Source organism: Magnolia sinica, chromosome 7 (genome assembly GCF_029962835.1).
Source record: "Magnolia sinica isolate HGM2019 chromosome 7, MsV1, whole genome shotgun sequence".
Lineage (NCBI taxonomy): Eukaryota > Viridiplantae > Streptophyta > Magnoliopsida > Magnoliales > Magnoliaceae > Magnolia > Magnolia sinica.
Window position 1 is genome coordinate 76,245,363 of NC_080579.1, and position 26,821 is coordinate 76,272,183.

Genomic DNA, 26,821 nt, shown 5'->3' on the forward strand with positions numbered 1-26,821 from the left:
ATCTAGATTTTGATATTTTCTCATTAGAACATTTTAGTATTTTTTTCAATGCCATCGAAGTAGCTTCAATATCATCGAAGGTTAAGTTTTGATGACATCAAAGTGTGTTCAATATCATCAAATGATTCCGCATAGATATTTATAGATTTACAAATTTGTGGGATCTTTTTTTATTTTAATTGGGATTCTCCTAGAGGGTATATATTTAGGTGTAATCAGGATTGAGAGATATTTAAGGCTTTCTAATTCATTCTTAGGATTTCAAGGGCTTGTAAAGGGAGATTTGAGGCTTGTTCGAATAGGGTATTCTCTCCATCTCTTGTAATTTCTTCTTTCATAGTGCTTTTTGTCACTTTATGCCATGGTTTTTTCTATAAAGGGATTTTCCACATTAGATTCGGAGTGTTTGCGTTGTACTTGCTTGGTGCAATTGGATTAATTCACTTGATTCATCTCTGTGTGCTCCCGTAGTCCCCCAACATCCTACACATGTGGCATCCATATGGAGAATCTCTAAGAAGTTATGATTTGCTTATGTTTGTTTCCCTCTGACACAGGGAAGGATGTGTTGAGGTCGAGCATCGTCTTCCTCAAGGGATAACTATTCCGAATCCATGGAACTGCTCTAGACACCTTATAGAGATACCTCCAATCCATGAGGAAAATAAGAAAATAGAATAAATTCTAGAAATTCATAATAAATTGACTGATAATTAAAACGAGCTTACAATCTTCTTAAATAATGGCATGAAATGTAGGAAGAAGTTTTAGAATGAAACTACAACCAAAACTCCTAGAAACTGGGACTTATTGTAAACAATAAACTTACTATTTATAGATGGTCATGATTTCCACAAGACCTCATGGTTTTCGGCCAAAAATTATAAGTGACATATTTGGCTCAACCATGCTATTCTCCTAATCATTCCAAGAACTTTCATATTAAACACAACTCCTAAATCCCAACGGATGAAGAGTTATAGTCAAACTAAAACTAACTATAAATAATAAATTAAAACAAAAATAAAATGGAAATTCGACTGTCGATCTGATGGAATCTCACAAATTTGGCATTCACAACTCGGCGTAGCAAGTTAGGTGGTTAGAGTAGCTCGTCCTACCCCAAAATCATATATGGCATGTCAGATAACTCATTCTGGTTTGCGAGATACGCCCGCTTTAAGGTTTTGATGGTCTGGATCACTTCCGCCTTTGATCGGGCCTTTTCTGGTCCATCTTGGCCATGAAATTGTCCGCGACCTGCTCTACATGACCCTTAAAATGGCACTCTTAAGAGGATACACCTAGGAGTTGGCCCATGGGGTCCGTGGCTAAAGAATGGAAAGGTCCGTCCAGATTAAAGGCGACATTCCAGTCACAATCTCCTATCAATGGAGCCTTTTTTTAGGGCCATGACTTCAGGTGGTCTTGTGATCAATGATTGGGAATAATATGAACAAGATGTGACTGCATCACATCTTCATCATAATAACCATAAATCAAATCTCCTAAGATAATTCGCTACTTAGTCAACTCTTCATCAAAGATTGGATCACCTATGATAAATTGATGCTAGGTCGACAACACATATAGATCAAAACTATTCTTCCGAACTCAAATAGTAGTTCACTATCATGGTTACCAATATTATAAAATTTAAATAAATATTCTACCAATATTTGTCTTCTGTTGTTATAATGTATGGGCTTTTTACGATGTTGATCCTACTTACTATTTTTTTACCCAACTTGGTGACTGTTATTATTATTATTATTATTATTATTATTATTATTATTATTATTATTTTTATAATTATTTTATTTTATTTTTTTATTTTTTTATTTTTCATGATGCAACAACTAGCTATCCCCTTAGCTATATCTAGATTCACATTAAAGTCGACCTAATGTTTCCTAAGAGGTTTGGCATTGTGCTTTAGAGAGAGACTGTAAGAGTCATGCCTAGTCATGAGGAAGGAATCCCTCTATCATCAAACAATGCATCTTTGATCATGTGGCAAACTTAGACCGCCCTTATTATTTTCATGTGGGTATATTTGTTCCCTACATGAACACTCAACCCTTGGATCAAGTTGCTAATCACATTAAAAAAATCAATGTTTTGAAGTTACATAAAGTTCCAATATTATTGGCTTTACTTCATTAAGCAACTTTTCAAACTCTTCAACATCAAACCTTCAATGGATTTTAGGATGTAATTCTCTTTGATCTTAATTCCAAGATAATACCATGATTTATCAAAACGTGGTACTAGTTTCTTGATTTTAGGATGTCATCCTCTTTGATCTGAATTTTAAGATAATCTGGTTTCATAATACTCATACAAGTTCGCTACATTGAATGTGCTTGAGATCTCCATATATTTATTTATTTATTTTTTATTTAAAAAGAAAGAGGTGGAAGATCCACCTAATATCATTCAAGGAAAGTGCATATACAACTATTTCGGGCGGGCCCCAATAAAAAGAACCGAGCCTCGCCTATCATATGAAGAGCAGTGGCCAACTTTGGCCCCAACAGGCAAAGATAGCACAAATAGAAGAGAAAAAGTGGAACACAAGAAACAGGGCCCCAAAAAACAAGGCTTACGCCTTGGCACCTGGGCAGATTGAGCCCGGCCCAACTTTGTCTAGGAGAATACTACCTCTAATCTCCCGTGGAAGCGCCGCGAGAGACATGAACTGGAGGGATACTTGGGACTCACTCCCCATCTTTGCCAGACCATCAACGGGGTGATTCCCTTCCCTAGGCACATGCCGAACGATAACCTGGTGGCGATGTCCCAGATTTGTAATCCTGTCCTTCCAAGTCTTCCAGTACCAGGCCGAGCAGGATGCACTGTTAAGGATATCAACAACTAACTTAGAGTCGGATTCAATAATGATGTTGGACAGCCCTTCTTCAATGCAAAAAACCAGACCATCCCACATAGCCCTGAATTCGGCAAGATTGTTTGAACCAAAGCCATAGCCCTTTGAAAAGGCGCGAAGAGAAAATGACCAATGTCAGACCTGCAAACACCCCCCACCCCCCTGCTGGACCTGGGTTCCCGCGAGAAGACCCATCCACATTTAGTTTACTCCACCCAGATGGGGGCTTGATCCACCTGATAACTTGGACATTTGGAATTGGGTGATGGGATGTGGGGATCCTGAGGCTACGAATGGTCAGGTCATCCACCATATTGATGGGCACAGGGATGGCCATAATAGATGCCATCAGTTGGACCCACTAGCTAACTTGCCTCACCACCGCACTACTAGACATAGCACGACCCTCGAATCTGGCCTTGTTGCGGGCCTTCCAGATCACCCAAAGAAGCACGCAAGGAACAGATAGCCAAGAGGCATCCGCCAACAGCGATAGGAGACCACCACTAGTTTAGCTTCACCTCAAGTGACGTGGCTTGTAAAGACGGCACCCCGAACAGTCTCCCAAAGTGCGCCCACGTGTGGCCTGCGATTGCGCCGTGAACAAACAGATGGAGTAGGCTTTCAACTTCTGGTTTGTTGAGAGAGTCTAGGCCGCAGCAACAACACCTTGATGCAATAGACACTCCCTTGGCCTAGATTCTGTCATCCAGGGGGACGGCACGAAGAAGGAGACGCCAAAGAAACAGAGATATTTTAGGCGGCATTTTGCTGTGCCAGATTTTTCTCATCCAGGGCCTCTGAGGGTCGCTCATCCTGCAAAGCTCCCAAGCGAACTTGACAGTAAACCGGCCCGAGGGATCCTTGTGCCAGAAACAGGAATCGTTGTCATATGAGGTAGTGAAACCCCCTTGAAAAATTCTTTCGAGAACCTACTAAGGAAGAAAGGCGAGGGCCGATGACGGCGGGAGCGGGCCAGCAGGACCCAGAAAATAGTTGACGTTAAGACCCCACATATGGTTTGGAACAGGCGGACTGGAAAAGTTAGCAAGAGGCCCAAGACCTGTCCAGTTGTCATTCCAGAGGTTGCAATTGCCATTCCCCACAACTCATTGCAGGTTTTCTTCTAGGGTAGGAAACGTGCCTTTTATCTTTTTCCATAGGGGAGAGGGAGGCGCCGAATTTCTCTGTCTTGAATGAGGGGAGATATCGCTGCCATATTTTGCCTTCATCAGGTCAGTCCAAGGAGAGCTATGAGTGTCGCTTTTAACTATCCAAGCAAGTTTCATGTGGAACGCTTCCATGACCTCTTTCAGTGGTCTGATCCCAAGACCGCCTTCCTCCCTTGGCTTGGTGACGACTTTCTAATGGATCCAGTGCATCTTCTTGACTCCCTCGGCCCACCCCCAAAGCAAGTCAGCAAACAGCTTTTCAATTGACTCGATCAGGGCCTTCGGCACAAGAACAACATTGTCCTTGATCTTATGGAGGATGGGTACCATTCCAATCTTCTGGTTCTTCAATTTAATATACGTCCTGGTTAGAAATCTCTCTTTGTGTAGATGAACCATCATGTTGTTGCCCACATTGAATACCTTCAAACGCTGATGCATGTCAGCCTTATCTTTGTACTTATCATTGGATACTGGCCTGCGTTTTTGGGCAAGGGAACCAAATCAAGGGTGTGTCGAGGTACTCGTTCGTACACAATTTCAAATGGGGAATTACCGATGGAATGGTTCAGTATATTATTGAACGCGTATTCAGCTTGAGCCAAGGACAAATCCCAATGTTTGGGTTTATCACCTGAAATGCATGGTATAATGTTGCTAAGTGTACAATTTACTACCATAGTCTGTCCAGTCTACGGATAATATGCATTGTTAAACTGTAATTGTGTGCCAAATCATCGCCACAAAGTCCTCTAAAAATGACTGAGAAAATTAGTGTCATGATCTGAGGTAGTGGATTTTGGGACGCCATATAGCCGAACAACTTTTTGGAAAAATAAATTTGCAATGTGCATAGCATCGAGATTTTTTTTGCATGGTACGAAATTTTCGATCTTGGAAAATTTGTCGACCATGGCAAAGATAGAATTCACACCACATTGGGTCCGTGGGAGACCTAACATAAAGTCCATAGACAAATCCATCCAAGAGTTGCTATGGATAGGCAATGGAGTGTATAGTCCCGTGTTTTGTGACTGCCCCTTGGATGCTTGACATGTGTGACACCGCTGCACTACTCTTCACACATCTCGTTTTACCTATGGCCAACAATAATGTTCTTCCAAGAGAGCTACTATCTTGTCCCGTCTTAGATGACCGCTAAGGCCACTTTTATGTAGCTCGTGGATGATATGGTCTCGTAATGAACTCTGGGGAATGCACGACTCTTTTACTTTAAAGAAAAATCCATCTTGAATATTGAGGTCATTGGGATGACCTTCATGGCGTCTGATCCATGCGTCCTTGAATTCATCCTCATCAGCATATAGATATTTGAGACATTTGAACCCGATAGCCCCATTTCTTATGGTGACTAATAAAGTTGCATGTCAACTAAGTTCATCAGCCACTTTATTATGTTACATAAACTTATACTTTAACACAAATGTGAATTCTTGCAAGAATGAAATCCACTTAGCATACACGATTCACATTACTTTAACTATTAATGATTTTTTTTGGCTATTAATGAATTTGAGAGCTCGATAGTCTATGTAAAGAATGAATTCCTTTTGAATTAAGTAATGTCGCTAATGTCACAGTACCTGAACCACTGCATATAATTCAAGCTCATACGTCAACCAATTTTTATTTACATCACTAAGCTTTTCACTGTATAAGTCTACTGGCCTGATTTCTTGTGACAAAACTCTTCTAATTTCGACATATGAAGCATCACATTTTACATAAAACAGTTTGTCGAAGCTAGGAAGTACGAGAACTGGGCTTATAGACAATCTATGCTTAATCTCAATAAAGCCATTGTCAACTTCATTAGTCCATTGAAATAGTTATTTCTTCATGCAATTTGTAATCGATGATATAATAGTGATGAAGTTTTTCAGTAACCAACGATAGAATGTCGCCAACCTGTGAAAACTTTATGCTTCATGAATGTTTGTTAGAACCAGCCATTCGTTGATGGCTCTCACCTTTTCGTCGTCTACTTGAATACCCGTGGACGTCACGACAAAGTCCAAAAATAGCAAGCTGTAAAAAACCGTATATTTTTTAGATTGAGATACAACTTGTTTTCAATGAGTTCACAAAGGACTAGTTTGAGGTGTTACATACAACTTGTTTCATCTTAACTGTATATTAAAATGTCATGGAAGTAGATCACTAAAAACTACCTAATAAATGGCTTCAGAACTTAGTTCATCAACCTCATGAATGTACTAGGTGCATTCGAAAGACCAAAAGGTATAACTGACTATTCATACAACCCTTCCTTAGTCACCGTAATCTAAGATTTTCTAACAAGGATCACCTTGTTTAACATCATTATTTGATCACGGCCCTTTTAGAATAGCATAAGAAGATGAATGGTCCTGCTTGCCATGGAACATGGGTGCTTGTGAGCTTGAGTTGCGACTACAAACAAATTCCCATGGGAAAGGAGTTATTTTATCAATACTAAGGGTGTAGCAATGCAACAGACATGGAACCGGCGTTTTTGGATCCCAAGTCACTTAAGATAAACTACTAATGTCTCAAGTAGCTTATCTTAGTTTTTACTCATTAAGCTGTAGTGATTAATTAATTACCTTTAAGTAAAAAGTTGCTATCTTAAATCAAACTTATCTCAAACAAGTTGCTTATCTACTGCTTCAAGTAGAAACAGTAACTCATTGGATGATATCCAAAAAGGCCCTAAAGGAAAGGAAGAAGCAAATAGAACATCTACATCCAGAGAGTGAAAAAGAAGAACACCAACGTGAGCAATTTATTCCTTTTTATATTTTTAGGGAAATGGGTGGTACAAGTTATAGATATGCCTTGTTTTTGGATTGACTTTTGGTGTTAGGCTTAGCAACAAATGTACAAAGTACTCATCATATAGTCTTCATGATGGGCCCAACACAACATTAATTTACTGCACTGAGTCCAAAATACTACAACATGCAAAGAAGAGGAGAGGCTGGGAACGATCTATTACTCGCATGAAAGAATTAAAATGTAGAAGATACCTTCTGTTGAATGGGTCACATGTGATTTTCTAAAAATTTACACCCTTCCCTTTGACATTGTTGTGGTGAAATTAGCCAAACACTGTTCACCTTATACATAGTACATGTTACAGTTTGCCATTAGAATGGAAATAATGAAAAAGCGCTGTCTAATATTTTCTAATAACGCATATTTCCACTGTAAACCTTGGAATACGTGAATGGGTAAAGCCAGGTTTTACCCAAAGGGAAGGTAGAGGATACAAAGTACATGATCCAGACTATAAAGTGCGTTAGCCACAGCTTAGTAAATTTTTATTAGATAGATGTCCTACAGCGGGAGCATCATGGATAAATCATGGCTCAAAACTTTCACTCACATGATAATCATAACCATCAAATTGGTGGCCATGAAACATAATTTCCCCAAGCAATATGGTCCACTAGCTGAAAATTCAACAGAGTAAAAACAGAACAAATGGGATCATCCAATCAGTGTAATTTTCAGGGTATGCTCAATCCAAAAATGGGACCAACAGTTTAAGCGGTCCGCATTGGCTCACATGCATAGAATAAGACGTGTGTGGGTAAATTGTCACTCAGTGAGCTGTGACAAACGAACAATTTGAACGTAGCGCAGATAATAGGGGAGCGGATTAGGTATTACCCGGGTAACACATTAGTGACTGGTTCCCTGACCGTTGGGTCACTCGATCTGTGTGTTGTATATCCACGCCGTCCATCAGTTATTTCAGCTCAATTTATTGCATGGGCCAAAAAAATGAAGCTGACTAAAATTCCAAGTAGACCACACTGCATGAACAGTTTTCATTGAATGGTCACCATTAAAAACTTCCTAGAGACCGCTGTAAAGTTTATTTTCCATCCAATCTGATGATAAGGTCGCAAAGACCTGAATGAAGGGGTAACACAAATATCAGATAGATCCAAAACTTTTGTGGTCCCCAAAAGTTTTTAATGGTGTGCATTCAATCACTACTTTGCAGCCCAATTGAGATTTACATATGCTTAAATTTTTTGAATATCGGATTAAAAAAATGAGCTGAAAAACTGATGGACGGTATGGATATACAAAAAATACATCAATATGAGCCCCACGGTCAGGGAAACAACCTGCTAGCGTATTACTCGACTAACACCTAATCTACTCCCGATAAATAGATAGATATTAGGGAATTTAGGGGAAATCCGTGCAGGGAAGGAGAAGAATGGTAAAAAGGAGCATGCGTAGGGTGTAGAGAGAGCTGAGTCACTGGGCAGATGTAGACAGACAAAACAGGTGTGTGTATTGTGTTGTGTAGCGTTTCTGGGTTTTGAATACCCTGATAGTCCACCAACATTTCTGAGTCAAACTCCGGCACGTACACAATAGCATGATAGTAATGCAATCTAGACCGTCCAAATCATTGTCGGGGATGATAGAAGAGGGTCCAATACACATGATCCTGATAAAGGAAATTAATCTGAACCATCTGTTCGACTGGAGTGAATACTAACCTGTAACAGCTTCATGTGAAGAGGTCCGTTTGACGACTGCCAAATGGATGGATGTGATGGTTTTATTCAGCGATGGTCCATGTAGAATGGGACCCATGATTTGGAGAGATGAGACTGAGTAGAGATGTGACACATGGAGGGTGGAGGAGGGAGGTAAGGTGGTGGTGAACTAGGAAAGGGAGGAAAGGCAGAGAGGCAGTTCGGATTGAGAATAAGTGCGAAAGGCACGAGTCAGGGGTAGAACAATAAATGAGGCGTAAGAGGTGATGAGCCTTATGATAGCCCTCATCATCGTCACGTCGTTTTTCTTTCCCTTCTCCCGATAACTCCCAGAATTCCACGCTCTCTCTCTCTCTCTCCCCCTTTATATCCACCTAAAGAAACAAACACACCTTTTGTTTGCGCGCGCGCGCTCTCTCCCTCTCTCTCTCTCTCTCTCTCTCTCTCTCTCATATTCAACAGACCCCCTCCCTCCCCAGTCAACCTATTCAACCTCTTCTTCTATTTAAGCAAACCCATCTTCTCTCTCTCCCTTGTTCCATCCCATTTCTAGTGCAACTCATATTACTGAGAGAGAGAGAGAGAGAGGTTCATCTACTTCATTGCAACAATGTGGATGATGGGTTGTAGAGATGGGAGTGGTTTAAACACTTCCGATTCGATCAACGGTCGGAAACTCCGCCCTCTCATTCCAAGGCCCACTTCTTCTTCTTCCTCCTCTTCCACACCCAGCACAACTGCAACCACATCGTCTTCGTGCTTGAGTCGAATTCATGGCAATGATCTTCTCTCCTTACATAACCATCTTGGTAAGTCGTCCAATCTATAAGTTTCAAATATAATTAGGTTCATTAATTTCATAATCTGACTTAGCAAAAATGTGACATTTTTGTTATATGTGTGAAACAGGAACAATGGAACATGGAAAGCGAGAGTTGAGTGCTCAGCCGGTGAGTTCACGGTGGAATCCGACGCCAGAACAGCTAAGGACACTCGAGGATTTGTATCGACGTGGCACGAGGACCCCAACCGCAGATCAAATCCAGTACATCACGGCGCAGCTTCGGCGATATGGTAGGATTGAAGGGAAGAATGTATTCTACTGGTTTCAGAACCACAAGGCAAGGGAGCGGCAGAAGCGTAAGCGCAGGATTGAAGTAGCGGCTGCCGCAGAGCGCAATGCAGAGAGTGAGGAGAGGAAAGATTTGGGTACATAGAGAAAAACCCATCTCTCAATTTCCGTTTTCTTTGTCATGATATGGCACTGGGAAGAGAGAGAGAGAGAGAGAGAGAGAGAGAGAGAGAGAGAGAGAGAGAGAGAGAGAGAGATTTCTCGTATCAGTCTAAAGTCTTCATCTTTGTACGTCTAATACCATAGCATCTGGTAATGTGCGTTTATTTGGAGAGAGAGAGAGAGAGAGAGAGAGATTTCTCGTATCAGTCTAAAGTCTTCATCTTTGTACGTCTAATACCATAGCATCTGGTAATGTGCGTTTATTTGGAGAGAGAGAGAGAGAGAGAGAGAGAGAGAGAGAGAGAGAGAGAGAGAGAGAGAGAGAGAGAGAGAGATTTCTCATATCTGTCTAGAGTGAGAGAGAGAGAGATTTCTCATATCTGTCTAGAGTCTTCATCTTTGTACGTCTAATACCATAGCATCTGGTAATGTGCGTTTATTTAGAGAGAGAGAGAGAGAGAGAGAGAGAGAGAGAGAGAGAGAGAGAGAGAGAGATCATGTGTCTACAGTCATCATCTTTGTACGTGTAATACCATAGCATGTGGTGCTGTGCGTTTATTCAGAGAGAGAGAGAGAGAGAGAGAGAGAGAGAGAGAGAGGCTAGCTTTCTGATATGTATGTGGGTGTAAATATTCTCAAGTATATTTTTGTATCTACTTTTGTTTCTTATATGATTTTTTAGATCTCTCTCTCACTTTGGTGCAGTAGAGATGAGCAGGAAAGGGTTTGAAGCTGAAGGGTGCAAGAGCTGGCCATCTCCTACAAACTTTAGTACCATTGCGGAGGTATGCATACACACAAAACAACCCCCTTGTCTTTTACCCCACCGGCTAGCATCCATAGAGTGTAAGGAGGTCTACCAAATAAAATAGTACCTCATACAAGCTTGAAAAGGCATTTGGAAAAAGGAAGATCGTAGTAAGAGAAGAAAAGTCTTTTTGCATGTTGGGAAATGCAAAGGCCTCAAAAGCTACCTGCCCTCCTTTCTTTCTGTCGGTTGCTCTCTACGAAAAAATCCTGCTTATGAACCTGTGAACTCTCTCTCTCTCTCTCTCATCTTTTTCTATCTCTTTTTTCTTCGCAGGAATCTGCTTCTATGTCTAGACCAGAAAGTAGGAGAGATACTGCATGGCTTCAGTGCAGCCGAGAGTTACAAAACCATGGCTCTCCAGATGGGAATGCCACGTGGCAGATGATGCATCTCTGCTCCCTGCCCCACCTCATAAACTCATACCCTACCACCCCACTTTCAAATCGAACCGCAGCCGTAGCTACAGCAGCAGCTATAGTGGAATCAAAGTTTACAGTCAATGAGGATTTTGATGTGGGTGGCCCACCAAGTGGGCCATCAAGGACTCTTGAGTTGTTTCCTCTCCATAGCGACGGCATCGCAGTCACTGAGAAGGTGTCGGCTGCACCAGCGGCGTCCACTGATTTCTGTTCTCACCAGTTCATCCAGTTCCTCCCATTGAAGAATTGAAGGGCTAGGCTCCAATCCACAGTACAAAAGGCACAGTGCACACCAATCCAGACCATCAAAATCATGTCTCCCATTGCCCACAAATCATAGCCAGAAAATCACATTGATCAATGGTTGCGATCGTCTGAGCAATGTGGCTTTTTGCCAATGATCAATCTACGGTGGGCCCACAAATTTCTATTGTTGGATTGTGGTGCATCTATGCCATGTTTACAGCGGATGGGTTGCTAGAAGGTAGTGTCTCATGGAAATGAAAATTAATTGGTATGTAGGTAATAGATCCATGTCGTGTGTGTCAGTGTGTGTGTGTCTATGTGAAGGGAGGGGAAAGGTACCAAATTAGAAATTCTGTGAGAAAACATGATCATGTCTTTGTAACAAGAGATGTTGATGTTTTGTGATGTTTGTGGTTAGAAATGGTAACTGTTGTTATTGTTGCTATTAGTGTAGCCTTGTTATTACTATAGTATTGGTAACATGGAAGGTGCAGAGATGGGGTGTAGTTGGTTGCGGTGGGTTTGTTATGTAGGTTGCCTGAAAGTGCATATGGACCATGTTCATACACCCAAGAAATGGATGCATGAGAGAGAGAGAGAGAGAGAGAGAGAGAGAGAGAGGTGATAGAGATTGATTTGAGTGATCAGAAATGGGAATGAGATAGAATTGAGGTTGATGTTGAAGTAACATAGGAACTGGTGGAGGAGTTATTTGATAATCTGGCAAGACTGTGATGCTGCATTAGCATGCACACTGTACATGCGACTACATTTACCTCAAGACAAACTGCCCTAGGAGCAGGGCCTACTATAGTTGGGTCATGGGCCAGGAAGTTGACTGATTATAAGATTATGATGTACTAATAATAGAAGTTTGTTTGTTGAATCTGCGCCCTTGAATAATTTTCTTTTTAAATGCATATTACATGTCAACGAATCCAGGCCACTAATTCTGTGTGCATGCGTAGGCGTATGGAGCATCGCACTCTCCCAGAGTAACAAAGATTTTCTCATTCTAGGAGACTATTTCACATTGGAGCGGATTAGGCTCTGACCGTGACCTTGACGTATGTGTAGTATATCCACGCCATCCATCCGTTTTTCGAGACCATTTCAGGGCATGCGCCCAAAACCGAAGTAGATATAGATCTTAGATGGAACACACTGCAGGAAGTGGTGATTGAACGTCCTCCGTTAAAAACATCTTAGGCCTAATGTAATGTTTATTTGCCATCTAACATGTTGATAAGGTTACAGAGACACCTGAATGAAGGAAAACAAAAAATAAAAAAACAAAAACAAATATTAGCTTGATGCAAAACATTTGTGGCCCATGAGAAGTTTTTAATGGTCAATCACCACTGTTTATCTGAGATTAATTTGGATCTGCTTTATTTTTAATTTCATGGTCTAAAATGATCTACAAAAATACATGGGCAGCGCAGATATACTACACATTCATCAAGGTGGGTCCCACGGTCAGGGCTGCACCGTGTTGGATGAGTCCAGGGCGCACCTAATCCGATCCCATTTCACACAGATAATATGTTGTATTGTAGGGTTCATGTTCTAAGTTGGCATCAGGGTGTAAAGTGGGCCACACTTGAGTGATTTAGACTGATGCTACTGGCCCATTTTGGAGATTTCGTTTTTATACTGTCACATGTTTAGGATCTACCGATTGGGAGATGGTCCCATGATTTGAACCGTCCATAATCTGGCTACTGCTATAAATAAGCTATTGTACCGTAATCGCACTTCTGGGATGGTTCTGACCTTTGAATTTCAGAGTTGAAAATACGAGCCATTCAAAATTTTCTTTTAATTTTCTGCACTCATTCAATCAGCATAGTTTCTTCCGATAGCCCAGCCATTTGTAATAAGAGTCCACAACATGGATGGTTCCGATCATCGGACCACGTAGCATGTCAGAAAGAAGATACAGGAGGTCTAGACCATTGAAAGTGGGTCCCACTATTACAAACAGGAGGCCCGAGGGTAGGGCAAAACATCTCTGCCTACCTGAATCAGATTGCGTAGTGCAGCACGCAGCACCAACCTCGTTAATGGAAAAGCTCTGTGGCCCACCATGATTTATGTGTGTTATCCATGCCATCCATCTATTTTTCCAGCTCATTTTAGCGCACGAACTAAAAAATAGGAAGATCTAGAGATCACAAGTGGACCACACTATAAAAAATGGTGGTGATTGAACTCCTACCATTAAAAACTTCTTTGTGAGCCACAGATGTTTTGGATCAAGCTCTTTCATTCAGGTCTGCATGACTTTATCAACACGTTGGATGGCAAATGAAAATTACAATGGCCCCGTGAAGTTTTCAATGGTGTGTGTTGAATCACCATTGTTTCCTGTGGTGTAGTCCATCTGTGAATTGTATCTGACTTATTTTTGTGCTTGACTAAAATGAACTGGAAAAGTGGATGGATGATGCCTTTAAAAATCATACATCACGGGCCAGAGAGCTTTTCCAAGTAGTGCTACACAAAGCAAAAACTCGTGTATGGAATAATATTTTTATTTTATTTATTTATTTATTTATTTTTGCCATGAAAACGCTCCTAAATACTGTTTCCAATTTTCTATACTATATAGAAAATCCTACCTAAGAAAAGCTACTCCCAAACATTCTTCTGTGCTTCCTGACTTCTCTCTCCAGCATAAACTCTCACCTAAAAAAATTGTATTTTTCTTCTTCTTTGAAACAAATAGAAGTAAAGAAAAGAGATAGAAATCTTTACTATCAGGACTTTACAGAGGCTTATCAAGACTTACAATCCTTGGATCGTGGTGATTTTTGAACCTATGATCAGGGATTCCAGACATATTGCAATCGGCCTCCACATCGGTTACCATTATTCATACTCTAATGCAGAAATGGGTGGTAAGATTTGGGTTTTCTCCAAATTCCAGTCCCCTGTCATTGCTGTTTCCATCTCAAACCAAATGATCTCCTTAACGCTGAAGCTACAGCAATGCAGCAACCCGATCACTCTATTAGTGGTCTATGCGAGCTGTTCTAGGATTCAGCGCAAAAGCCTTTAAGAAGATGTTGCCAACCTCTCTAGATCCATTCAGGGCCCATGGGCATTAGGTGGTGACTTCAACGTCGTCATTAACTCTTTGGAAAGGCGCAGCAAAAGGAGGTTTGACAGTGGGAGCTCTCGCGAATTTGTGGAGGCCATTAACAATACTGGTCTTCTTGACGCTGGTTTCTGGGGCAACAAATTCACATGGTCAAATAAACAGGCAGGTATGGCACAAGTTTGGGCGCGACTGGACTGTGTGTTGATCAATGCGGCTTCGAGCAACTCTTTCCCCTCTCTTTAGGTACGCCACCTCCCTCGTCATAATTCTGATCATGCTCCGCTGTTAATTGTTTTCCCCTGACAGCAGTTTTCTTGCCACAAACCATTCCGCTTCCAACGGATGTGGTTCCTCCATGACGCTTTCCTGCCCAAGGTCAAGGAAGCCTAGTCATCCACTGAAGACTCCCATCCCATGATCAATTTCCTCTCCAAACTAAAGGCAGTTAAAACTCAACTGAAGTGCTGGAACCGAGAGGAGTTCGGCAACATTTTTACGGTAGTCAAAGAAGCAGATCAGAGACTGTCATTCCTGGAGGAGAAACTTCAGCAATATGAGGAACCGGTTTTGGAGTCTGACCCCCTCCACTGTCAAATCCATGATGCGAGAACCTCCTTATCCCGTTTAGAACGGATGGAGGAAACTTTCTGGAAACAGAAAGCCTGGAATAATTGGCTTGAGGAGGGCAATAGGAACACTGGTTTCTTCCATGTGTTAGCAATTGAAAGGGTGAGGAGAGCCGTTATCACTGCAATCCAACTACACTCTGGGCGGATTGTGGAGTCGCAAGAAGATATCAAAATTGAGGTAGCTAGATACTTCCACCGCCTATTTTCTGCTGGAGAGGTGGATCAAGGGGAAGATCTCCTCTCCTCCATTCCCTCTTTGGTGTCAGCAGAGGATAACACCAACTTGTTGGCCAAGCCTACGATTCAAGAAGTACATCACGCAGTTCTTTCGATCCCTAGAGATGGGGCTGCGGGTCCGGATGGTTTTTTCGCCGCTTTCTTCGTCGGGTGCTGGGACATTGTGGGGCAGGATCTCCTCAATGCAACCATTTTTTTGGTTTGAAGGAGGGTTTATGCTTAGGGCCTTCACTTCTTCTCTAATTGCCCTTATCCCCAAAAAGGCAGATCCAAACAAATTCTCAGACTTCAGGCCCATTAGTCTTTGCAACATAGTTTATAAGATTTTTGCCAAGGTTATAGCATGCAGATTGCGTAAATTGCTTCCCTCGCTAATCTCTCAAGAGCAAGGTGCTTTCGTGCAGGGGCGCGCCATCTCAGAAAGCATAGCCCTCTCCCAGGAGCTTCTTAGAGAACTGAATCGAAAAGTCAAAGGTGGGAATATCGCGATTAAATTGGACATGGAAAAAGCTTATGACAGAGTTGATTGAATGTTCCTTAAAAGCGTGCTCGACCATTTTGGTTTCTCCAATGCCTGGATCAAGCTGGTGGAATGCTGTTGGAGCAACTGTTGGTTCTCGATTCTTATTAACGGTGAGTTGGGTGGTTTCTTCAAGTCCACTCGTGGTCTCCGCCAGGGAGACCTGCTTTCCCCCAGCTTATTCATCTTAGCTTCTGAGGTGCTCAGTTGAGGTTTTAACAATCTAGTGGCTTATGGGTCCTGTCTTCCATTCAAAGGTCGACGACATAATGAAGTCGTCTCTAACCTCCTTTTTGCAGATGACACTTTACTCTTCATAAACGGAGGTCTTCGTTCCATCCGTGCGGCAATGGATTTTCTAGAGAATTTTCAGCGGGTGTCTGGGCAAAAAATCAACCTCCAGAAGTGTGTCTTCCTTTGTGCCGAAACCATGAACTCTGCTAGAGTTGATGCTATCCAAAGAGAACTGGAGATCAGCAATTCAGCTACTAGTATCATCTATTTAAGGGTCCCAATATCTGCAGGTAGAAGGAAAAATATCAACTTTTAGAAGCTAGTTGATAAAGTGGAGGTCGCATTAACGGTTGGAAATTCGGGTCGCTCGATGGCTGGAAGAGTCACGCTAGTTAAACATGTGTTAGCAAGTGTCCCGGTCCACTCTTTGGCTGCTAGGCATATCTCGTTGGGCATTTTGAAATCGTTGGAGAGAAGGTTTTCAGATTTTCTATGGGGCTGGGCAGACAGCAGAAAAAAATTGCACTGAAAATCTTGGCAGCATATTACAGCCCCTAAATGGGAAGGGGGCCTTGGAATCAGAAGCTTGTTTGATGTGATGTCAGCGTTCCACCTGAAAATGGCATGGACTGTAAAGTTTAACACTAAAAAAGGACTGTGGTAGCGATTTGTACAATCTAGATACGCCAAGGACTTCGTGACGGATGGCCCTCCTCAATGGACATCCTCTTTCTCTCCTTTATGGAAAAGAATTAGAGTTCTCTTCCCACTGCTGGACACCCACATGCAATGGCAAATCGGTGAGGGCAATCAGAATCTATGGAAAGCTAATTGGTCTGGTTTAGGTCCTTTGGAAAACAGGGTAGCCTACATCATCTGACTTACTCTCAAAGACCTCAGAATTAAGGATTTTCTGGGCAAGTTTGGCCCTCTCCCGCCTTCGGCTGCTCTCACTGTCCTGTCCGAGCAGGACATCGACTTCATCTTCCATGCAGGGATTTGTCTATCGGATGGCCCTGATCTACCTATGTGGCCTAGAAACCCCATAGGAGCCTTCTCTGTTGCATCGACTTGGGATGTCATCAGGTCGCGCGGGCCTGCCACGATCTGGGGTTCCAAAATCTGGAATGTCAAAGTCCCCCCGAAGGTATCTCTGCTTGTTTAGAGAATTATCTCGCGAGCGCTCCAGGTTGATGCGAGGGTTCAAGCTCGCGGAGTCCACCTCGCATCTCAACGCTGCTGCTGTAATGTTGATGCTAGCTAGGGCCATAGACCTCAGATTGAGACCATACTCTATCTTTTCATTCAGAGTAGGATGGCGCGCGCCATTTGGTCCCACTTCGCTTCAATCTTCGACATCCATATGCCCCCTTCTTCATCAATTGAAGGCGAACCCATTGGTGGGAATCTCGATCAGGAAATGGTCCATCATCCCCTTTCAAGAACCTTATTCCTTGTTTTATTCTACAGGAACTTTGGAAGAGCAGAAATTTGGCGCGATATGAAGGGGTGTCTATGAAGCAGGGGGTGATCATCTCCCACATCCATAGTTGGGTTCACCTCATCGTTAATAGATGGGGAATTCCACCCTCCTAGTCTAATACAATGAGTAGGGCTCTTGGGGTGATGGGCATTACAGTGCCAGCCCAGCCTAGATGTACATCCCACGTGATGATTTGGAGGAAGCCCCCGCCGGGCTGGGTTAAATTAAATATTGATGGTTCTGCTAGGGGAAATCTAGGTGTGGCTGGGGGAGGAGGAGTTTGCAGAGGGGAGAGGAGTGAGTTCCTCTTTGGGTTTTGACACGGGCTATGGCGTCACCTCGAATACTTGGGCGGAGCTTCGGGCGATTCACGATGGCCTTTAGCATTGCCTTCATCTGGGGTACCCCAATATTCTTGTTGAATCGGATTCGCTCCTGGTCGTGAACTTCCTCTCGGGTCACGCTGTTCCCGGCTGTAAATGGAAATGTTGGATAGACAGAATAAATAACCTCTCCAAGTTCCAAAATGTAAATTTTGTTCATACTTTTAAAGAAGGAAACGGGCCAGTGGATGCCTTGGCCAAATTGGGGAGCGAATGTCAAAGGTCGTCTTTATTTTTGGACCATGCCAGCCTCCCTCCGATAGTCAGGGGCCTCCTTTTCCTAGTCAAATTGTTGCTAGGCTCAGTGAGGAGGGGGACTTAGATTCTGGGCCCACTTCGCTCCTTACTTTTTTTTCTCTTCTTTTCCTTACAATAGGTTTCCCTCGCCTTTTGTCTGAGGAAGCCTGAATCCTGGTTGATGCGAGCCAGCTTTGTAAATATTTTTTGATGTAATGAAATCTTCCTTTTTCAAAAATTAAAAAAAAAAGATAGCAAACTTTACTTTTAGGATATGGGTTCTTCTTTCTTTTATAAAGATTATGCTTAAATGGGTACACCTGGGAAGAAAATAATGTAAGGAGAGGAGAGATATTAAAAATTCCACTTTTAGAAGATGAGTTCTTCTTTCTTTACATATATATATATATATATATATATATATATATATATATATATATATATATATATATATATATATATATATATAGGCTTAGATTGGTCATTTTAAAGAGTTAAACATTAAGAAAGTTTTGAAAGGTCAAATGGTCTCCAAATGAAGGGATTTTAAATCCATTTAAAAGTTCGTCGAATTATCTTTCCAACGAGTACAAGATTGCCCCGATCCGACTTATAATGAGAGAGTTATGACCATTTCATGGGATTATGCAATGTGAAATGAGAATGAACGTGAGCTTGACTCAGGTTCACTTTTTAAAAGTCAAACAATCTCTAAACAAGATGATTCCAAAGCCATTTTAAAGCTCTTTGAATTATCTTTCCAATAAGCACAAGATCCCTTGATTTGACATATAACGAGGAAGTTGACTATTTTTATGGGACTACACAAATCATAGTCTAAATTATAATATGTGTTTTGTCTAAATTGTGATATGGACTTTAGACCCACTTTTAAAAGATCAAACGATTTCCAATTGATATGATTTCAAAAGTTCATCGAATTGTATTTCTAATGTATACAAAATCAATTTGATCCAACCTATAAAGGGAGTTATGACCTTTTTGGGGACTATACGATGCATAGTTTAAACCGAGGGTTTTGTCCAAATTATGATTGACACATTGAACCCACTTTAAATGAGATGATCACATCGATTCGGCTTGTAACGAGGAGTGTATGACTATTTTCATAGGACCACATGATGCATAGTCCCAATTATGATATGGACTTTGGACCGGCCTTTGAAAAGTCAAATAGTATCAAAATGAGATGATTTCAAAGTCATTTGTAAGTTTGTCAAATTCTCTTTCTAATTAATACAAGATCACCTCAACCCGACCTGTAATGAGGCAGTTATGAATGTTTTCATGGAACTATCATTCTGAAAAAACCATAATATGGACTTTATCCAAATTACGATCATTATTTTATCTAAATCGTTGTTGTTTTGTATAGATCATAATTATTTTTCTAGCATCACACGGTCCCACAGAAATGGTCACAACTTTCTTGTTATAGGTTAAATCAGAGTGATCTTATCCTCATTAAAAAGATAATTTGAAGAACTTTTAAATGGCTTTGGAATCATATCATTTGGAAACAATTTAACCTTTTAAAAGTGAGTCCAAAGTCTATATTGCGATTTGGCCAATACTCTTATTGTGGTTTGGACTATGCATTGTACGGTCTTACGAAAATGATCATAACGTCCTTGGTACAAGTTGGATCAGGGTGATCTTGTGATCATTGGAAAGATAATTTGACGAACTTTCAAACATCTTTAGAATCATCTCATTTGGAGACTATTTAACCTTTCAAGAGTTAGTTCAAAATCCACATCATGATTTAGATAAACCCTTATTGAAGTTTAGATTATACATCACACAGTCCCATGAAAATGGTCATAACTTCCTCGTTACAAGTCGGATGGATGTGATCTTATGCTCGTTGGAAAGATAATTTAATGAACTTTCAAATGGCTTTGGAATCATTTAATTTGGAGACCATTTAACCTTTCAAAAGTGGACCCAAAGTTTAACTCACCTTCTCTCTCATTTCTAGCATTGTGTGATCCCATGAAAATTGTTATAACTTCCTCATAATGGGTCAAATCAGGTCAATTTTATGCTCGTTGGAAAAATAATGTAATATACTTAACAATTTTAAGGGGTATATAATTTTTTTAATTATTTAATAATAATCGACTATTAGGTGTGTCATTTAGACCATTTAAACAAATATTTGTGACAATCAGTACATTGGATCACCAATCCAAACCATGCATCAGCGATCAAAACCATCTAAATTGAATAGTAATTGATTAATTACTAAATTTATTGTTAGAAGGTTCATTTAATGGTATATTTTGAAGATCTAAAGTTTTGACTGTTAGATCACATGATCCATCTAATGATCACCATTCACTTTGTTCCCTCAAGCATTAACAACTAAATGATACAAGTCTCATAGTCTGATTATGAGAAATGATCCAGATCGAGGGTCTATAATGTTGATGGCCATGATTATTTGATGATAAGCATGATTTAGTTGACCATTATGTTGTTAAATGATTCTAATATGTTTGATGTACCTGTGGATGCTAATCGCAGATAAAATGCATTCATGACTACCTTTTTAGGGCTTTAGTTGATGTTTTTGAGGCGTGGAGGTATTAAATTTTACTTGGAGTCACCACTATCTAATTACTCAAATTTTCACAATCAGTTAGACCCTATAGAAACCTTAGGAGAAGGAATCACTAGTTTCCCTGTCCTAAAATGACTCATTGATTTGCAAACAAAATATCTAAGGGACCACGGTTATAAAGAGGGAAGGCATTAGGCACCATTTCCTTTACAGGACTAAATAGACTTTAAGGTGTTAGGGTGATGTAGTTTATACAACAAGTGATGGCCCAGGTCAAATAAATATACCCTGACTCAACCACTTAAAGAAGTGGTCGTGGTCGAGTCAATCTTTTTTTTTTTTTTTTTTATTATGGGTAAGATCTAGTTACACTAGCCAGCCGTAGAGCATGCACTTGGACTGACTAGGCCAGCAAGGGGGTTCGAGTGGAGGAAATGATGCATGATGCTTATATAAGCATGATTGAGGTTGATTAAGATAGGATGGACCGGTGGACAAGTTTATTGCATGGGTTGAGTTGATTGATCAACCTCTCTGGGCTCATGCATTTAAATCTAGCCTTGACTAAATGGACCTGGGTTGGATGAGCTTCCTCTCTTGCACTCTCCTCCTTGGTGGATGGATGGAAGGTGAGAATGAAGGATATAAGATGATTTGGTATGAATAAGATTGTTAGAAGATGATTTGGAATGAAAGGGAATGAGGTATTTATAGGTTTTTTTAGTTGACACTTTGGTTATTATTGAAAAGTCTAGGGGTAAAAAATGGTTCAAAGGCTGGGATTGGCTACTTCCATGTGGCGCAATGAGTGGTTGGATCAAGTGGTAAAGGTATACTTTGGGCCAAAAGTGAGGGCAGCGACGTCTTTCCCCTTCCATTACATTTACCAAGGAGGGGGATGATGTTAGCGCCTCACCTAACCTCCTTTAGTCTACTCGAGATTTCATTATTATGGTCCTAAGTGTTAATGGGTGTAGGTATAGGCTTGAACTAGGCTTGGTTTCAAGATCGAAGTTACGCCTGGTTTTGGATTGATTGGGTTGACTGGGTTAACTAGGTTTGAATGGATTTGACTGGGTTTGATCGAGTTGACTAAGTTCTCTGGTTAGCTTATCCACCTTTGAGTGGGGTGTCTACAGATGTCCTTCTTTCGCAAAGTGAGTGGACACCCCACCCTTGCTAGTCAATCTTAAGTGTGGTCTGGAATTGTTGCCTGCCTCAATGTCTATATCGGCTGATTGTGACCTTACTAGGATCCCCTAGCTACTAACTGGATCTAGAACGTCCTTTGTTTACATGATCACCCAAGAGTACATGTTTTGCTTAATCATCAAAGTGATTAGATGCCCCATGTTTTCTACCGCCTTATGGGGAACTCACTTCATTGACTTGGATTTAATCAAGTTTTACAAGCTTCCAGGACTAGGTATGCGTAAGTAACTTCTTTCTTTGCAATCTTCTAGTTTTGACACTTAGGTTAAGATTTTTCTTTTCCATCATTCAAATAGTTTCTTTCGACTGTGACTTAGCCTATCATTCATCCTAGCATTAAGCATCCCGTATGATTGTAATAATAGTAGAGTTCAGACTAACCATACGTTGTGTGCATATGGATTCGAAAAGTTTGGGAAAACTACGAGGCATCAAATATTGTTTTAGTTTTATGTTGGAACCCACCTATAGTTATGGAGGACCTCATAGTGCTTCGGACACCTAGTGCTTTATTTAGGAAACTATTTTTATGATTTTAGAAATTTTCCCCACCATAGGGAGTGATACTCCATGAGTTTTTTATTGCTAAAGATTTTTTTATAAACATTTCCAGCTCACTTAGTTGCCTCTACTAGGGATGTCCGTGAGTTTCCCAAGTGAGTTGTCTTTTATTGAAAGTATGAAAAGGGTCTGATCTATCATTTCAAGGTAGATAACTACGATCAAGATCATACTTTATTTGAATCATTGTTTTTTAGATAAATATGATCCATCATTTCATAATTCGATGGTTTACGATTAGGATCAGCTCTGATAGGGACATGCATATTTTTTGGATTTTCAGATATGGTTGTCCAACCTTACTGTTTTTGTAGTTCAATGGTTGGAGAACTCAGTTGGGATGATCTGATCCTTCATCTCATGACCTACCAGCCGCGATCGAGGATTAGATCCATTGAGGGTGGTGATCAGCGTTTTGGAATGACAATCTAGTCTAATGTTTCACAGATACGATCGGGACCGGTCTTATCGAAATTAGAGTGGGTCTGATTGATGGCTATGATCAAGATTCGGATCCATTGAGGATGATGATTTGATCCATCATCTTATGCCTTTGATGGTGACCCCCTAAGGAACATTTTAGGTTTTACAATCAGAATTCAGTTTGTTATCTTGTCATCCCCCAGTTGGTATTGAGACTAGCCTTTTGTTCGGATCTGTACGAGTCGTCCGATGGTCATTATCAAGATTAAGATCTATTGAGGATGATGATTTGATCCATGATCACATGGTTTGATAATCGTGATTATGGTCAAACTCCATTAGGAATGCATTTTAGTGCTTTGGAATGGTGATCCAACTTGTTGATTGTGATTTATTGGTTATGATCGGGATCGGAGTTTTTTGACATTTAAAATATGATCTGATCCGTCATTTTAGGATTGAATGGGTGTGATCGAGCGATTGCTATCAGGACTTATTTTTATTGAGACCTATTTTTGGAGAATTTTAAAAGATGATATGGTCCATTGTTTTGCAATCGAATGACTGCAGCCAAGACTGACTTTATTAGGATTAGTGTGGATATGATCGACGACCATGGTAATGCCCGTATCCTAGACCGTACTGTTCCTTAGACTCCTGCAATCCTCCCCGCTGAATTTCAACAACCCGCGACCTGTAGTCAGTATTTGCGCATGACCCTAAGTCGCATCCCGTAGATCTGAGTCGACTCGACTTGAAACCTATACCATAGTGACTGCGCCATTGCCGTGGTTCTAGCACCGCGTCTCATGCTCATATGTGATACCTAGGCTAAGAGATGTGGGCCCACGCATATCTCGAGGAAACGCCGTATTGGGAATACCAAGAGAATCTCTACCCAAACATCACATCAATCAATCAAGTACTAGTCAAGTACATAACCTATCACACCCATTCCTCTCTTACACAAGCCATCCCCAAAGTCAACTCTCCCTTACACCACCCATCCCTCTCATCCCATCCTTCTTACACAACCCCATCCCTCTCTCCCATCCATCACTCCATCCCATCCCATTTCTCTACCCAAATCCCAAGCAACTAAGAGAGAAGATTCTAAGGAGAGAAAGAACCCAAGATCAAGGCCCACTTCCCCCTTCAATCTTCATCATCCTCTATCAAAGAAGAAGCCAAGGAGCTTAGCATTCTAAGGAACCAAGAAGAAGTAGAATCGGTGGGTGCATGTTTAAGACTAGATTTCCCTTTTTCTTTCATTGATCTTTGCCTTTTATTGCATGGGAGCATATAGGATCTAACAATCAATGGTGGAGATCCTACTTGACACATTGGATGTGGCCAATGGCCCATCCTTGTTGCATGCATGATCCATGATGGGGCCATTCTCCATGGACCCCATCATAATGTTTTATTTGAATCCATGCTATTGATGGGTCAACTAGACCTTTGAGTTGTGGTGGGGATGGCATCCCCACCTTAGATTCTCTTATGTAGGGCCATGCAATGCATGTGACCCATCTTAATGAATGTATGATGTAAGATACATGTATTGAGGGACCCATAGTGGAGGGGCCCCTACATCACACGTTTTTCTCTCTCTCTCTCTCTTGATCCCTTGCATAATGGCCCACTTGATGCATGTTGCCATCCAACTTTGGGACATCCACACATCTAAATTTTTGGGACACCTTGCTGCTCACATTACCAAAAAAAGGGGCAAAGGCTATGGATAAAATCCGTAGCCATAGACCTATGGCTACAGTTTCAGTCCGTAGCTAGTCCGTAACACGACCGTTGTCGTAGGTGCCGTAACAATAGGTCTGGAACCTATGGCTTCGGATTTAATCTGTAGCAATTATATCTGTAGCGAAAACTTTCAAACAGCTACGGATATTATTTGTAGCTGAAAGTCCGTAGCAATATGCCAAAATTGAAAAGGCTACACCTGTCTGATTAGTGGCTATGGTCAATATCCGTAGCTATATTGTACACTGAAAAATTAAATCCTTTGTTCATTCAATTACCACCTGTATAATCATTCATTCATTCAATTACAATCATTCATTCATTCAATTACAATCCTTCATTCAATCAATTACACCATTCATTCATTCAATTACAATCCTTCATTCAATCAATTACAATTACAATCAATTACAGTTACATTTACAATAATGCTGAAAATACAAATCTTTAGCTTCATTAGAGAAATGTGCTCGACTTCACCCTGAAATTTCAATAGTTTCATATATTCCATCATCCTACAAACAGTCATGTCATTCATAAATTAGAATGCCCATTGGGAAAAAGAAAGACAGTGAAAGAAGTGCATCACGTATAACCACTTTTTTTCTTAATGAATAAAAAAAAAACTTCAAATAGGAATGAAATTGACACAAAAGAAATGGTCTCACCATATGATTATAGGTTTTGGTTTAGGTTTAGATTATAGGTTTAGGTTAAAGTTAGGCTATAGGTTATAATTAAGTTTAGGTTATAGGTTAAGATTTAGGTTATAGGTTTTGGTTTTGGTTTAGGTTAAGGTTTAGGTTTAGGTTTAGGTTATAGGTTATAGGTTTAGGTTTAGGTTTAGGTTATAGGTTATAGCTTTTGGGAACTTGATTATATGTTAAGATTTAGGTTTAGGAAATCGGGTTCGGGTTCGGGATCGGGTTTAGGCTTGGGTTTTCAAGTTTAGGTTTAGGTTAAGGAGTTGAGATTAGGATTAGGTGTAGGATTGGGTTTAAGGATTTGAGAATACATTTAGGTTTAAAGTTTAGGTTTAAGTTAAAGGTTTAGGGAAAGGTTATAAGTTTAGGTTAGGTTTAGGTTTAGGTTTAAGTTTAGGTTATAGGTTATAGCTTTAGGGAATTGAGAATGGGTTATGATTTAGGTTTAGGAAATCGGGTTCAGGTTCGGGATTGGGTTTAAGTTTGGGTTTTCAAGTTTAGGTTTAGGTTTAGGTTAGGGAGTTAAGATTAGGATTAGGTGTAGGTTTAGGTTTAGGGAATTGAGTTTAGGTTATAGGTTTAGGGAGAGGTTAGGTTTAGGTTATAGGTTTTGGGATTTGGGAATAGTTTTAGGTTATAAGTATAGGTTTAGGTTAGGTTATAGGTTAAGGTTTAGGGATTTGAGTTTAGGTTATAGGATTAGGTTACGGTTTAGGTTTAGGTTATAGGTTTTGGGATTTGAGAATGGGTTTGGGTTTAGGTTATAGGTTTTAGTTTTGGTTTATGTTATAGGTTTTTGGATTTGAGAATGGGTTCAGGTTTACGTTATAGGTTTTGGTTTTGGTTTTGGTTATAGGTTTTGATTTAAGTTATAGGTTAGAGGTTTATGTTAAGGTTATAGGTTTTGGGATTTGAGAATGAGATCAAGTTTAGGTTATAGATTTTGGTTTTGGTTTTGGTTATAGGTTTTGGTTTGGGTTATAGGTTTTGGGATTTGAGAATGGGTTCGAGCTTAGGTTATAGGTTTTGGTTTTGGTTTTGGTTATAGGTTTTGGTTTAGGTGATAGGTTATAGGTTTAGGTTAAGGTTTAGGTTTAGGTTATAGATTTTGGGATTTGAGAATGGGTTCGGGTTTAGGTTATAGGTTCTGGTTTTGGTTTAGGTTATAGGTTTTGGGATTTGAGAATGGGTTTGGGTTTAGGTTATAAGTTTTGGTTTTGGTTTTGGTTTTGGTTATAGGTTTTTGGATTTGAGAATGAGTTATGGTTTAGGTTTAGAAAATCGGTTTCAGGTTCGGGATTGGGTTTAAGTTTGGGTTTTCAAGTTTAGGTTTAGGTTTAGGTTAGGGAGTTGAGATTAGGATTAGGTGTAGGTTTAGCTTTAGGGAATTGAGTTTAGGTTATAGGTTTAGGGAAAGGTTAGGTTTAGGTTATAGGTTTTGTGATT

The 26,821-nt window shown here is 40.5% G+C and overlaps 2 protein-coding genes across 3 annotated transcripts; both read left to right on the plus strand.

Annotated features, from left to right (window-relative positions):
* The first annotated feature begins 9,040 nt into the window (after positions 1 to 9,040).
* On the plus strand, positions 9,041 to 11,766 carry LOC131251465 (WUSCHEL-related homeobox 1). 2 transcript variants are annotated; one of them, XM_058252178.1, is made up of 4 exons: positions 9,041 to 9,397; positions 9,498 to 9,797; positions 10,528 to 10,607; positions 10,907 to 11,766. In XM_058252178.1, exons 1-4 carry the CDS (start codon positions 9,199 to 9,201, stop codon positions 11,300 to 11,302), a joined length of 975 nt encoding a protein of 324 aa, XP_058108161.1. In that variant the 5' UTR covers positions 9,041 to 9,198; the 3' UTR covers positions 11,303 to 11,766. The 2 variants fall into 2 exon arrangements, with proteins under 2 accessions (XP_058108161.1, XP_058108162.1); XM_058252179.1 differs by having other exon boundaries at positions 10,531 to 10,607.
* Positions 11,767 to 14,818: 3,052 nt separating this feature from the next.
* LOC131250672 (uncharacterized) lies at positions 14,819 to 15,800 on the plus strand. Its single transcript, XM_058250955.1, has 2 exons — positions 14,819 to 15,469; positions 15,606 to 15,800. Exons 1-2 carry the CDS (start codon positions 14,819 to 14,821, stop codon positions 15,798 to 15,800), a joined length of 846 nt encoding a protein of 281 aa, XP_058106938.1.
* Positions 15,801 to 26,821: the final 11,021 nt, after the last annotated feature.

Coding starts and splice junctions, on each gene's coding strand:
- LOC131251465 (XM_058252178.1), top strand. CDS start 9,199: ATGTGGATGATGGGTTGTAGAGATGGGAGTGGTTTAAACACTTCCGAT. Junction 9,798..10,527: donor TGAGGAGAGGAAAGATTTGG/GTACATAGAGAA, acceptor ACTTTGGTGCAG/TAGAGATGAGCAGGAAAGGG. Junction 10,608..10,906: donor ACTTTAGTACCATTGCGGAG/GTATGCATACAC, acceptor TTTTCTTCGCAG/GAATCTGCTTCTATGTCTAG.
- LOC131250672 (XM_058250955.1), top strand. CDS start 14,819: ATGATCAATTTCCTCTCCAAACTAAAGGCAGTTAAAACTCAACTGAAG. Junction 15,470..15,605: donor TCAATGCAACCATTTTTTTG/GTTTGAAGGAGG, acceptor ATTTTTGCCAAG/GTTATAGCATGCAGATTGCG.